Raw genomic sequence first — 14577 nt, 5'->3', positions numbered from 1 at the left:
CCCAGAGGAAATCCATGCAGACACAGGGAGAACATGTAAACTCCAGGCAGGTAGTGCCATGGTTGGGATTCGAACCAGTGACCCTTTTGCTGCTAGGCGAAAGTGCAACCACTAAAAGACAACAACGCCGAGCCTAGAGCCCCTGGTTACAGCCAGAGGCCTACTCACTACGCGAGTCTTCAGACACTGGGTCACCAGAAGCTGTGCGAAGGCTCTGGAATTTTAGAGTGTTCAGCATCTAAACCAACAAAGATCTGGAAAAATGTCAATGCAGTGCCCACTGCCCAAAAGGTCACATTCCACGCTACTCCAGTGGGGTTGGAGCAAGGGGCCTCAAAACAATTGCAGAGGACACACTGATCTTGATAGGCATTTAGCATAGTTTGAAGTCTTGAAATCATCACATATATATATATATAATTTTACCATTATTTATTTTATCGATTAATCAACCAATTTAGATTATAACGCACATACATTTTTCGGATCACCACCATATATAGTCCCCATTGTAATATCCACAGACATCTCCCCCACTGTATAGGAAGATTAGTAAGACTAAGCAAGCACTAGAGAAGCCAGCCGAACGCCAGCAGTTGAGGCCGGGTGATGACATCAGCGCGCTGCTCTAGGCTCACCTAGGCCGCCGCCGGGTGGACCAAGATGGCCGCCGCTCCAGGAGCTAGGCTGAAGCCGTGGCCTTTCCTATGGCCGAGGCAGCAGCAGAGCTCCGCGGATCACGTGGTGTGCTGATCCGCATGTCGCGACCCGTTCGGATCACTGATCATTTACGATACACACCTCAAATTTCCCACTCGCATTTTGCGAGTGGAAAATGACCTCTGTGAAAACCACCTTCTTGACCCTTTACAGGCTGGCTTTCGCTCACAGCACTCCGCGGATACTGCCTTACTAAAACTTACCCACGATTTACCAACTACTAAATCCAACGGCCACCACTTCATACTCCTACTACTTGACCTCTCTGCAGCCTTAATACTGTTGACCACCCACTCCTCAAACTCCATTGCCTTGGCCTCAAAGATTCTGCTCTATCCTTGTTCTTTGCCTATCTATCACAGCGCTCGTTCAGTGTTACCTACAACCGTCTCCTCCTCTCCATTGCCCCCTTCTGTGGGGGTCACACAAGGCTCTGTTCTTGGACCCCTTCTCTTCTTTATCTAAACCTCCTCCCTTGGTCACTTAACTGCCCAAAGCTTCCAATACCACTTATACGCCGATGATACCCAAATCCGTCTACTGCTCACTCCTTCCGACTCCTCTCGCATAACTGACATATCAGCATGGATGTCGCACCACTTGCTTAAACTAAATCTCTCTAAGACTATTTCTCCCCATCGAAACATTGGAAGAAATTTACTAAAACTGGGGGTACCCTGAATCTGGTGCAGCTGCATGGTAACCAATCATATTCTAACTTTAGCAATAAACCTGGAAGCCAATTGGTTTTTATGCAGAGCTGCACCAGATTTCGCACAGTCCAGTTTTAGTATAAAAAAAAAAAAAATACATGACAACTTTAAAATTTAGGGGTTCCTCTTGCTGTCACCAGGGCAGTGAGGAAACATACCAAAACTTGTTTTGCCCTTGCATACATTTTAAAAGATCCTCATTGGTTGATGACCGATGCATGCAATAGGATTAACAAAGTATTTTGGTAGAGTACAACATTGGGGGTGCAGTGTTAGCCCGCACGACAGAGGAACAAGATTGGGGGGTACTTATTTCAGATGATTGCAAAATGAGCATAAAGCGTGACCAGGCAGGCATAGGATGCAAGAAGGTGAAAAAACACAAGGGTTTACATACAACCCCTTTAAAGTTGACCCAGTGAAAATCCGATTGCCTCTCAGAGGATCAGGAAGGAATTTTATCCCCTGCTGTAGCAAATAAGATCATGCTTTGTTGGGGGTTTTCGCCATCCCCTGGATCTTTTCTTTTTTTTTTTTAACTAGATGGACTTGTATCTTTTTTTCAACCAGACTAACTATGTAAAACTAATCTTAGAGAGTATTATTTTAAAAAGAGAGTAGTTAATGCTTGAAATAGAGATCCAGCAGGGGTAGTGGATTCAAACATGCCTTGGCCGAACAGATCTATGCTCAGATGAAGCACAATGTGCATGTACAGTGACATCATTGGCTGAAGCCGAGGTGAATATCTCCTAAATGGTACCTACAGCCAAGACAAAATCTGTTTAGTATGTTGCTGCTGTGTTTATCCACCTAGGGGCCTAAAGAACTGACTGTTTGCATCGTCAAGGCCCGGTTCACACTGATGCGAGTTCATAACGAATGGGATTGTCAAACATTCTAAATTTGCATTTCATCCATAAAGTCATCGTTTTCAATGACAGTCGTTCATATACATGTGTTGCGATTCCTCCACGAATGCGATATATAATAAAAAAATAAATAAAAAAAAGAAGGGGGGGTCTTGCGAATATGGACATCAATGTAAATCGTTCTGGAATCGCATTGATGGTTCACGTGCGAATTCCACCACACTACGCTTCACAAAAAACAGGAAATACTTTAACATTATGATTCCATTGGCTAGATCAATTGCAGAATGTTTAAATCCTAAAAATAAAAAAAAAATTGCACCTCACACAGGACAAAAAAAAAAAGCAGAACAAATTTGCAGCGCAGCAGTGTGAACCGAGCCTTACACAGCACTGTGTGATAGTTTAGTTTTATTAGCAGGCTATACACGGTCCTTACCACTTCTATAAACCTAAAACATGGTAGTTTTGGTGTTCCTCATTTAACCTGTATATAGTATGAGGGAATATTTGACTGGATATAAAATTCAACAGCATGGTTCAAGTAGGCCCTCATACCACACAAATGTTGTAATGTGTGCTTATAGTGATCCTGAACCACTTCAGTCCTAGAGCTATTTTTCATTTTTGAGGTAGTGATGCCGCTCCAAGCATGTTGTGTCCCTAATAGCCGCCCTCCCCACTCACTTCAGGTGCCGGCTCTGCAAATCGTATAGAAAATATTTAAGAAAACAGCTGAACGGCCACACTCCGAATAACACCTTTAATTTGTGGCAAAAAGGATTAGAAAATCCAAACTCTATTACATCATGGTGATGGAAGGTTCAGTCCAGTTCTACATTTTTAATTTTTGCACACATTAAAATGACCTGAAAGTTAGTTAAATCCCCCAGACTTAATAATACAGTGCATCCAGAAAGTACTCACAGCACTTCACTTTTTCCACATTTTGTTATGTTGTTACAGCCTTATTCCAAAATGGATTAAAAATTAATTATTTTCCTCAAAATTCTACAAACAAGACCCCATAATGACAACATGAAAGAAGTCTGAAATCTTTTCAAATTAAAAATATAAAATGGAAACAAATCCCATGTACATAAGTATTCACAGCCTTTGCTCAATACTTTTTTGAAGCACCTTTGGCACCAATTACAACAGGGGTGCCCAACCAGTGGCCCGGGGGCCACATGTGGCCCGCAGAGCCCTCTGATGTGGCCCGCAACCTCCTGCTCTGGAATGGAATAGAATAGAAGACTTATTAAAAGGTAAGTGGTTACTGGGCTGCTTTTAAACTGATCCGCAGGTGCAGAGCAGTGCACCTGCGGGTTACCTGCACCGAGCCATAGACTTCTATTACCTGTGAGATTGGTGAGCTTTCTAAAAGTGCACCACACCTATAGGATATTAATAGAAGTCTATGGCAAAGTGCAGCTAACCTGCATGGAAAGCCACAGGTGAACTGTGCTGCACTTGCCGTGCAGGTAAACCATGCATCAGTGTGAAAGCAGCCTTAGGCCCCTTTCACACAGTCAATCCGACCCAATTGGACCCTGCATTCACCTCTAAGGAGTGGCAGATGCAAATAGACTTGTGTCCGTTTACAAACCCCCTACCTTCAATCCGGTCCTCAAAAAAAAAAAAGTAGAGTAGGCTCTATAGCAGGGGTCTCCAAAGTACGGCCCGCGGGCCACATCCGGCCCGCTAGGCCGTTTTTACCGGCCCGCAGCTAGAGTCATTAGACTCGCCGCAGGGACGGTCTTTGTGCCAAAGCATTGTGGGGTTGCAAAACCTGTGATGCATACTCAGCCCCGTCAGTATGCAGCACAAGTCCCACAACCACTCCCCGCACTCTGCCTCAACCAATCCCGGCGCTCGCTCGGCCTCGACCAATCCCGGCGCTCGCTCGGCCTCGACCAATCCCGGCGCTCGCTCGGCCTCGACCAATCCCGGCGCTCGCTCGGCCTCGACCAATGAAGTGTAACAGCGGGGCGGGAGCCAAGATGGGGAAGTGCAGAAGGTCTGCACTTGAGGCACAGTGCACAGCGGTAAAGTACGGAGAGACTGATGAGGAGGAAACAAATGTGCAGAATGGGGACACAGTTGTGGAAGGGTATGGCAGTGAGGGGGACACAGTTGTGGGGGGTTATGGCACTGAATGGGACACAATTTGGGGGGGTTTGACACTGAAGGGACAAAGCTGTGGGGGGGTGGTTATGACACTGAAGGGGACACAGTTGTAAGGGGTTTGATGGCTGTGATGGGGACACAGGGGGTTCTGATATTCTAAGGGTGACACAAAATGTGCAGAGGGGCTCTGATGGAGACATCAGTTGGCAGGGATCCTCTGATGAGTGACGGAGACACAAATGTGTGGGGAGACTCTGATGGAGACACAGATTTAATGCACAATGGAAGTTTAACTACATTTAGCCTGGTACATTTTGCGGATTTAATAATAAATCTTTTTTTTCTCGGACCCAGAGTATGTGTAAAATTTACGATGTGGCCCTCAAAATGAAAAGTTTGGAGACCCCTGCTCTATAGCATGGGTGCTCAACCTGTGGCCCTCCAGCTGCTGCGGAACTACAAGTCCCATCATGCCTCAGCCTTTGGAAGTCATGCTTGTAACTGTCAGCCTTGCAATGCATCATGGGACTTGTAGTTCTGCAACAGCTGGAGGGGTGCAGGTTGAGCACCCATGCTCTATAGAGTAGAGTGGGCTGCCATCCACCCGCTCCGCTTATTGTGGCCCGCGACCGGTTAGCAAGTCGCTTAAGTGGCCCTTGCTCTTCAAAAGGTTGGGCACCCCTGAATTACAGCCTCAAGCCTTTTTGAGTATGACGCTAAAAGCTTGGCATGCCTATTTTTGAGCAGTTTCTGCCATTCTTCTTTGCAGGACCTCTCAAGCTCCATCAGGATGGATAGGGAGTGTTAGTGCACAGCCAGTGCACAGCCATTTTCAGATCTCTCCAGAGATGTTCAATCGGGTTCAAGTCTGGGCCACTCAAGGACATTCAAAGAGTTGTCCCGTAGCCAATCCTTTGTTATCTTGGCTATGTGCTTAGGGTCATTGTCCTGTTGGAAGGTGAACCTTCGCCCCAGTCTGGAGGTCTAGAATGCTCTGGAGCAGGTTTTAATTAAAGAGGTCTCTGTACATTGCTGCTGCTATCATCTTTTCCTCGATCTCGACTAGTCTCTCAGTTCCTGCTGCTGAAAAACAAGCCCACAGCATAAAGCTGCCACCACCAGGCTTCACTGTAGGCAAGACATTGGCCAGGTGATGAGCGGTGCCTGGTTTGCTCCAGACATGCGGCTTGACATTCAGGCCAAAATGTTTAAATCATTGTTTCATCAGACCAGAGAATTTTGTTTCTTATGGTCAGAGTCCTTCAGGTGCCTTTTGGCAAACTCAAGGCGGAGTGTCGTGCGCCTTTAACCACTTTTGCCGACCAGCCGCCGCAGTTTTACATCGGCAGGTCGGCTCTTCTGGGCGAGATCACGTAATATTACATCATCTCACCGAGCAGCCAATAGGGGCGTGCGCGCATGCCCCCGCTCGTTCCCGATCCCGGCGGGCGTGATCGCCGCCGGGCACCCGCGATCACTCGTTACAGAGCGAAAACCTGGGAGCTGTGTGTGTAAACACACAGCTCCCGGTCCTGTCAGGGGGGGAAATTACATATCGCCTGTTCATACAATGTATGAACAGCGATTTGTCATTTCCCCAAGTCAGTCCCACCCCCCTACAAAATAGGGGATAGATTTAAGAGTTTTTTTTTTTTTTTTACTAGTAATGGCGGCGATTTGCGATTTTTTTGTCAGGCCTGCGATATTGCGGCGGACGTATCGGACACTTTTGACACAATTTTGCGACCATTCACATTTATACAGCAATCAGTGCTATAAAAATGCACCAATTACTGTATAAATGTGACTGGCAGTGAAGGGGTTAACACTAGGGGGTGAGGAAGGGGTTAAATGTATTCCCTGGGTGTGTTCTTACTGTGTGGGGGGAGGGGACTGACTGGGGGAGGTGACCGATGCTGTGTCCCTATGTAAAGGGACACAGCATCGGTCTCCTCTCTCCCTGACAGGACGTGGAGCTCTGTGTTTACACACAGAGCTCCACGTCCCTGCCGTCATCGACGATCGCGGGTGTCTGGCGGACCTCACGGCCACCAGGCACACGCATCGGCTCCCGAGCGATGCGCCAGGCACGCTGTTTCCCCCGCTGCGCGCACGGGGAATGACAATAGGACGTCCAAAGACGTCCACTTGGCACTTGAGCCGCGCTGTGGACGTCTTTCGTCCATAGCGCGGATCCCAAGTGGTTAAAGGGAAAGTCCACCAGGGACTTCTTAGAGGACTGGTCCGCAGACCAACACTTTAGCCACACAAGGCGGTGTAGTACCACCGCGGAGGCCCTGGAGAGCAAGGGGAGCGTATCCAGGGCTGACTCACAGACAAATTTCAGACCTTGCACCAACTGGTCGGCCAGGTCCACACAGAGCTCTGGAGCATTATGCGCCTCCAGCTCCTGTACCAGGGACTTAGCACGTTCGGTAAGTGTCTGCGACACCAGAGCCCCAGCCAAAACCGGTCTCACTGCCGACCCCACCACTGTGAATAAGAAGCGGCCTCAGCTCTCCTATCTGCGGGGTCCTTAAAGGCGGGAGCCCCTTCCACAGGCAACGTGGTGGCCTTGTTCAGCCTGGACAACGGAGGGTCCCATGACGGAGGAGATACCCTTTTTATGGAGGATTTCCAAAAAAAGTGGGTAACGGACCGCAAAGTATTTTGGTACTGCAAAACCTTTCTGCGGCCGATCCCATTCCTTGTATAACAGTTCGTCCAGATACAGAACACAAGGAAACACTTTTACGGTGCGGGGTGGCTTGCGGAACCCAAAAGGGACCGGCATGTCTGATGCCTCCGCCAAATCCTCGAGTTTTAGAGTATCCCGCACCGCAGTGATAAGAGCTCCAACAAATTCCTTATCCTGCTTCGACCCTGAAGCAGAGTCATCCGCACTGTCCGCGTGGGCTAAGTCTGCAACTTCTGACCTGACAGAACCAGGGCCAAATGCAGAAGCAGCACCCGATTCTGTGTCAGAGACATCCCCAAAAGCAGGCTCAGGAAGGGGGCACTTTTTATCCCCCTTCTGGCCACTTGCCGCTTCAATCCTGGCAACAAACGCCTCCAGGACTGCCGTCATAGCATCCAACGAGGCCACAGGAGCAGGGGCACTAAGGGTTAACTCTGGCATTGTTGGGGTTGAAGCCTCGGTTCAGACTCCATGCTGTCCCACCTAAAAATGCCACCCTAGTACTGCAGACAAAAAACGGGACCCACCAGTCACCCTTCCGGGTGTTAAAGAGAGCGGGGGACCACCGGGGACTCACCACCCAGAACCAGGCTGTACAGAGCTGAGAGTGCTGCCTGTGCCGTGTCGTTCCCTCAGGAAGAAAAAACTGCGGTGTTGGCGGCGTTATTCCAGACACTAGAGGCCAAAACATTTCAAAGATGGCCGCTGACATGCAGAAAAACAGCATGCGGGCTACAAGAAAATGGCCGCCAACATATAGAGCCGCAGCTCTGGCAAAATGGCGACCGTACACGTGTAAAACACACAGTGAAACACAGCAGACACTGTCACAGCACCTCACAAAAAAAATACAGTTCCCCCACAGCAGCACAGCCCCCCGGCAGTAGCAGAGCCCCCCCTCAGGTGGACCCCCCACCTCACAGCCGCCACCCAGAACGGGGAAGGAGGGAGAGAGGAAAGGGAGAGAGGAAAGCAGGGCGGACCCTCAGTCGACCTCCCCAGGAAAGCACCAGCCGAAAACACCCTGCCGAGGCAAGGGGATACTACTTACCCATCCTGCGACCACCGGCTGGAGGCATTCCAGACAGAACCAACTTCCGCTTGTGGCATGGCTGTCGGCCCGGCACACTGTGACACAGCCAAAGAGACCAGTCATATGTGTGCCCTGGAACATGTAGTTCACCGGCCGCCCCTTGAGCACCGGGGCATGTCGTGGACGGCCTAGCTAAAGACCGGCACACGATCGATGGCCGAACATGGGGGGACTACAAGGATCAAGATCCAGCCTGTCACCCAGTCGGCAGTTGATAGAAAACCCCAGGATCCAAAAATGCAGGAACAAAATCAAATAAAGCAAAAAAAACGCAAAAAAATCTCCAGAGAACATGGGCTCCAGAAAGGCAATCTGACGCTAGGCAGATTAAAACTGAGGCTGGATGTTCCAGAGAGTGGGATGTACAGGGAGACATGCCCCCTGGGAGGTGCTGTACTGAGGAGTGTTTTTAACACTTAAAGTGCTGTTTCTTTCTGCCTAGTCTCTCCTAAAAGGAAGGTATATAACCCCAAGGTCAATGCTGCTGTGTCCGTCCATGAACGGAAGAGAAAAAAGGACGGCAATTTTGTTTGTGAGCCACGTCGCACAACTAAGTCAAAGCGGCGCAGTGACGAATCGCAAAAAGTGGCCTGGTCTTTGACCAGCAATATGGTCCGGGGCTGAAGTGGTTAACCTATGAGTGGCTTCTGTCTGGCCACTTTTCTATACAGGCCTGATTGGTGGAGCGCTGCAGAGATGTTCTTCTGAAAGGTTCTCCTCTCTCCACAAAGAAATGCTGGAGTTCTGTCAGAGTGACCAATCGGTTTTTTCATCACCACCACGATTAAGGCCCTTCTCTGATCGCGCAGTTTGGCTGGACGGCCCGCTCTAGGAAGAGTCCTGGTGGTTCCAAATGTCTTCCATTGATGGATGGAGGCCAATGTGCTCATTGGGACCTTCAATACTGCAGGCATTTTTCTGTACCTTTCCCCAGATCTGTGCCTCGAAACAATCCTGTCTCAGGAGGTCTCTATAGACAATTCCATGGACTTATGGGCTTGGTTTGTGCTCTGACATGCACTGTTACCTGTGGGACCTTATATAGCCAGGTGTGTGCCTTTCCAAATAATGTCCAATCAACTGAAATTTACCACAGGTGGACTCCCATTAAGTTGAAACATTTCAAAGGATGATCAGTAGGAACAGGATGCACCTGGGCTCAATTTGGTGCAGCAACACATTTAGCCCAGGTTCACACGGGGCTGCAGGAATGAAGCCGTGCGAGTTTAGCTAAACTCACACAATTTCACTCCCGCCTGTCAGTCCCGATTTTAGCGACATCTGTGCAGGTTTCTGCACAGATGTCAAAGTAAATCGCGTTCCAGAATCGAAAATGTAGTACAGAAACTACTTTTTGAAATTGATGCAATGCCGATTAGGACGGTGCCATTGCCGGCAAATACCGCCGATTTGACATGTCCAATCGTACCAATGGGAACCAGGGCTTGGTTCTATTGGAGCTATTGTATTTTGACAGCAGAGAGTTCCCCATCAGAATACACTGATCAGCGTTGCCAGCCGTACTAATCGAGTGCAAAAAAAAGTCAGGCCGTTTACTGAATTTTGTAAAACCAGCCTGCCCATAGATGGATCAAAACACAAACACGCTGCACGGATATCAAGCATTATTGAAAGCAATGGCTAGGAATATCCAGTTACCTTGTTAGAATGGAAGCGCACGCAAAAAAAAAAAAAAAAAAAAAAAAAACACACATAAGGGGGGGCGTTAAATGGTGGGTGAATGCCTGTGAAGTTCCTGTTGAATAAATTACAACAATTGTGCAGTATTTGGCCTAGTGTTCTGCCTGGAAATAAAAGAAAAATCCCCACAAATGACATCTGATAAGTTAATTGCCATCTCTTTAGATAAGTGAGGACATCTGAAAAGGCCAAGCTTTGCCTTCTTTTTTATAGCACTTTTGGTTTTTGTGTCCTGCATGAGTTAACGTGCATACTATGACATTCACCAGCAGGTGGTGCTGTTGTCAAATCTTCTGAGCAAGTTAATGTTTGAGGAATCAGTTGCATCAACAGACATGTATATGTAGGTTCCAAGCAAGAAGCCTTTGCCGCACAACAGTTTGCAAAAAATAAAAAAACCTGTGTAGCGCAGCCATTTACACGTGTTTACGTCATGGAGGTGAACGGGTAAATTCACTAAGTTTTTGCAACGTTTCCATCCTCCCCATTTTATCTTTTTAACTCCACACATTACGATTTGGAATTACGGGCAGAATCGATGGCAAACACTGCACACCACATGATATGAGCTCCAAACATGAAATGGCATCTGAAAGCCTAGCAGCTGATCATTTTAGTCCCAGGGCTTGGTGCTGGATGTCGGCAGATTCCAGCCTGCATCTTCGTCAGTACTCGCAAACGGGGTGCAATTTAAAAAATGTCACTAGGATAAATAACCAACATCCCAGTGGCATTTTAAAGTCACACTGAGGAATGAAGTGGTTAAATAGACGGTTATTTTACCTATCCAAGGTAAAAAGGACAGTGTGTTTCTAAAGAATCCCTCTGCTCAGTTACACTCGCAATATCAGCAATGCCAGGACCACCTCGGAATCTGGCCGATAGAAAACCAAGGGCTCCTAGGTATACAGGAGCATCTCATCTCCACCCATTGACAGAGCTACACTCTACAACTCTGTAAAAAGTGCAGGCATACTTTGAGATAAGTCCAATGAGGAGTCTGTCTCGTTGAACTTATTTCTTTAATTTACATCTGACAGGTTTATTCTGCTCCAGGAAGATGGCTCATGCCAAGTGTAGAGTTGATGCAGTTGCTATGCCTGCCTCTCCCCTCCCCCATTCCTTCCCACTCACAGATGCCTTTATATTATTTGAACTCATTCATAAAATACACAGGCTTCTGTTAATGGGCAGTAGAGGGCCGAGCAAAAGCTACTCTGTGCTTTTCTCCTCCCCCAGCTCCAAGTAAATCCTCCGGGAGTGCAATAAACCTGTCAGATGTAAAGCACAGGGATAAGTCCAGGAAGTGGCATGCACCTGACTGGACATAACTTCTAGTATGCCTGCACTTTTTACAAACAGATGCTTATTTCCTGGAATTCAGCTTTAGGCCTCATGCACACAGGATGCTCAATCTCTCCTAGAAGCCTGTTGCAGAAAAAAAGTTTCTAAATAATTTATTCTGGCCATTGAAATTAATTAATGCTCAAGTGCTAAACATGTAAGCGTTTAGCAGCTTTTAGTAGCATCAAGTGTTTTTTTCTTCTCAAGTCCTATGGCTTCTGGACTTGCAGGAAGTGGGTTTTCTCCCCTGCCCTAAAAGCCTACAGGCCACATAAGCCAACATGCAGGGGGAGTTTAGAGGCAGTAAAAAAAAAAAAAAAAAAAAAAAAAAAAAAAAAAAAAAAAATGCCAGACACTTTTAGGAGCAGCTGTAAAAACATCCAGTGTGCTTGAGGCCTTATTGGTTCATCATAATCTGACAGCTCTTGGCCTCATGATTGGCTGGAGAGGGTAATCCTTAGCCTCGGACACAGTGGATTGCAGTTGGCTGCTGGAATACTGTGGTGTTTTGGGGGGAGGAGTAATAGTGTGCTACAGTGGAGAATAAGTGCAGGAAAGAAAGAAAACAAAAAACAGCAGATAATTACCTGGCCAAAAAAAATAAATATATATATATATTTTTAGTCAATTACAAAGCAGTAATCTAAAAAACTTAGTCACTTTCTGCACTGGTATATGGGGGAAAACTATAGCTAGGGAAAGGCAACAGCGCTCACCAGACGTACATGCACAGTGAAATCCTCAGTGGGTTATTCCCATTAGGTCTTCTAATCTGCCCATTAGCTATGAAAGCTGGAGAGGTCTTGGGGAGGTAGTGTTAATACTCCCTCATTACATACATAACCTAGTGTTTTCAAAGAGTGCTTTAAAAATTAGAATACATTTCATACATAAAAAAGGATTTGAACATGTACTTACTGTGTCCCAAATCTGAAGCTTTATCTGCTTGCCGTCAATTGTAATCATTCGTGCACCAAATTCAACCCCTGGCAAAAAGACAAAATTTATATAAATTTCACAGAATTAACCAACCAGCATGTATACAGTCAACATTAAGTTTTGCAGTGGATTTTTAAAAGGACATCTGTGGTTTGGTGCCTCTGACATCTCCACAACCCGTCAGCCTCCCATCCTACATGCTTTCAGCAGAAAATACAGTGGGTAAATTAAGTATTGAACACGTCACCATTTTTCTAGGTAAATCAATTTCTAAAGGAGCCATTGGCATAAAATTTTCACCATGTCGTTAACAACCCACACAAAGAAGCCAAAAAACAAATAAAAGTTCAAAAAATTAAGTCATGTGTTATAAAATATAAGGACACGGGGAAAACCGTATCGAACACGCTAACAAATGTATTTAAGACTTGTTAAATATCTTTTGTTGGCAAGGACAGCTTCAAGACGCCTCCTGTATGGAGAAACTAGTCACATGCATTGCTCTGGTGTGATTTTGGCCCAAATCTTGAGGGTTCTGTGGGCCTCTTTTATGAACGCTGATCTTTAGTTCTTTCCATAGATTTAAGTCAGATTATTGGCAGTTGAATTTTCCTTGACTTTGTGTGTGGGATCTTGCTGAAAAGCTCATTGTTTCATCTTCATCATCCTGGTAGATGGCAGTAGATTTTTATCAAGAATGTTTTGGTACATTTTCCCATTCACCCTTCCTTCAATGATATAAAATTTGCCAGTACTGTATGCTGAAAAACAACCCCACACCATGATGTTCCTACCTCCAAACTTCACTGTTGATATGGAGGTGTTTTGGGGTGACGTGCAATGCCATTTGACCTCCAAACATGGTGTGTAATATGGCATCCGAAGAGTTCAATTTTGGTCTCATCTGACCAGACAATAGTTTCCCAGTATTTCACAGGCTTGTCTAAAATGTTGTGCGGCAAACTCTAAAAAGTTTCAACATGCTTTTTCTTCAGCAAAGAAGCCTTACGTGGTGAGCATGCATACAGGCCATGGCTTTTGAGCACATTACTTTGTTTTCTTTGAAACAATTGTACCTGCCAATTCCAGGTCTTTCTGAAACAACTTGGACAACTCTTCTGATAATTCTTTTCACTCCTCCTGTCGTTTGCTAGGAAATCCAGCTACCCAGATTTCCTGGCAAACGAGAGGACTGTCCTCAGACAGCTGCAGGAGAGCAGTAAGAGCCCTAACACCACGGATGGGCGTCACTCTTCAGAATAAGGATATATGTCGAATTTACAGAAGTGTATATATGCATCTGTTAATTAAAAATGTCATTTTTCCTAACCTGGATGTGCCTTTTCTTTTTTCCTTCACATCAGTATATTTTGGAACAATAAGGCTGTGAACCAGCTGATATTAATTTGCACTGACAAGGGGCAGGATTGCTTTTTACTTATGGCTTGGAGCTGGTGTCTTGGCGCGCCATGCTTTTTTTGTCCAGTGATCATTTCATTTTTATTACACATAACTTAAAGTGGAGTTCCACCCAAAAATGAAACTTCTACTTTAAAGAAAGGTGAACCCCTGACATCTCACATTTGGCATGTCATTTTTTGGGAGGGTGGGGGGGGGGGGGGGAGCGGAAACCCTCTTTTTAGAGGGTCTCAGAAAGTCACCTCTCCCCCCTACCTCTCCGCAATCATCTGGAACACGCCACAGGTCCCAGATGATTGCTCTGCCAAATCACGAAGAGCAGTGCCGCTCGTGCATGCACAATGTTTATTAAAAGTCAGCAGCTGCAGTATTTGTAGCTGCTTACTTTTAATTATTTTTTAGGCGGAACACCTCTAATTTCTGAACGTATTTGTTTTGCTTTCTTTGTACCGTATTTGCTGATGTATAAGACGACCAGGCATATAAGACGACGCCGTAATTTTCCAGTTTAAGATTTTTTGCCTGTACTCACTGTATAAGACGAACCCCCTTCCGACTCTTCATATTTCTTCCTTCTGGAGCCATGTTCTTCATTCTTGCTGGAGCCGTATTATTCTTCCACCTTGATTGGGGCTGGAGCTGGAGCCAATTATGGCGAGTAATGTATTCTATTAATGAATACAAAGCCTGCTTGGATTGGCAGAGGCTGCAACATCATCAGCCCTCGCCTCTCTGACTCTCAAAGACAATCCAAGCAGGCTACTATATGTAGCCTGCTTGGATTGGCAGAGGTTGTTACTCCAATTCGAGCAGGCTCTGTATTCATTTGAATACATCGCTCACCAGGATTGGCTAAGCGGTATATACTGTACGTAGCCAAAGCTACATACAGTATTACCGCACATCCAGCAGGCATCCGAGCAGTTGACCTGGCATATAAGGCGACCC

At 46.3% G+C, this 14577-nt stretch overlaps 1 protein-coding gene across 1 annotated transcript in view; it reads right to left on the bottom strand.

Moving 5' to 3' along the window:
• Positions 1-14577, bottom strand: part of RAB2A (RAB2A, member RAS oncogene family) — a 124996-nt gene that overhangs the window by 69921 nt on the left and 40498 nt on the right. Inside the window, exon 3 of the mRNA XM_040354255.1 lies at positions 12190-12257. Within this exon, the coding sequence (XP_040210189.1) occupies positions 12190-12257 (68 nt within the window). The remainder of the gene's footprint in view (positions 1-12189; positions 12258-14577) is intronic.

This window comes from Rana temporaria, chromosome 5 (genome assembly GCF_905171775.1).
Source record: "Rana temporaria chromosome 5, aRanTem1.1, whole genome shotgun sequence".
Taxonomy (NCBI): Eukaryota; Metazoa; Chordata; class Amphibia; order Anura; family Ranidae; genus Rana; species Rana temporaria.
The sequence above is the reverse complement of the archived record's forward strand: the minus strand, read 5'-3'. Positions and strand labels throughout refer to the sequence as shown.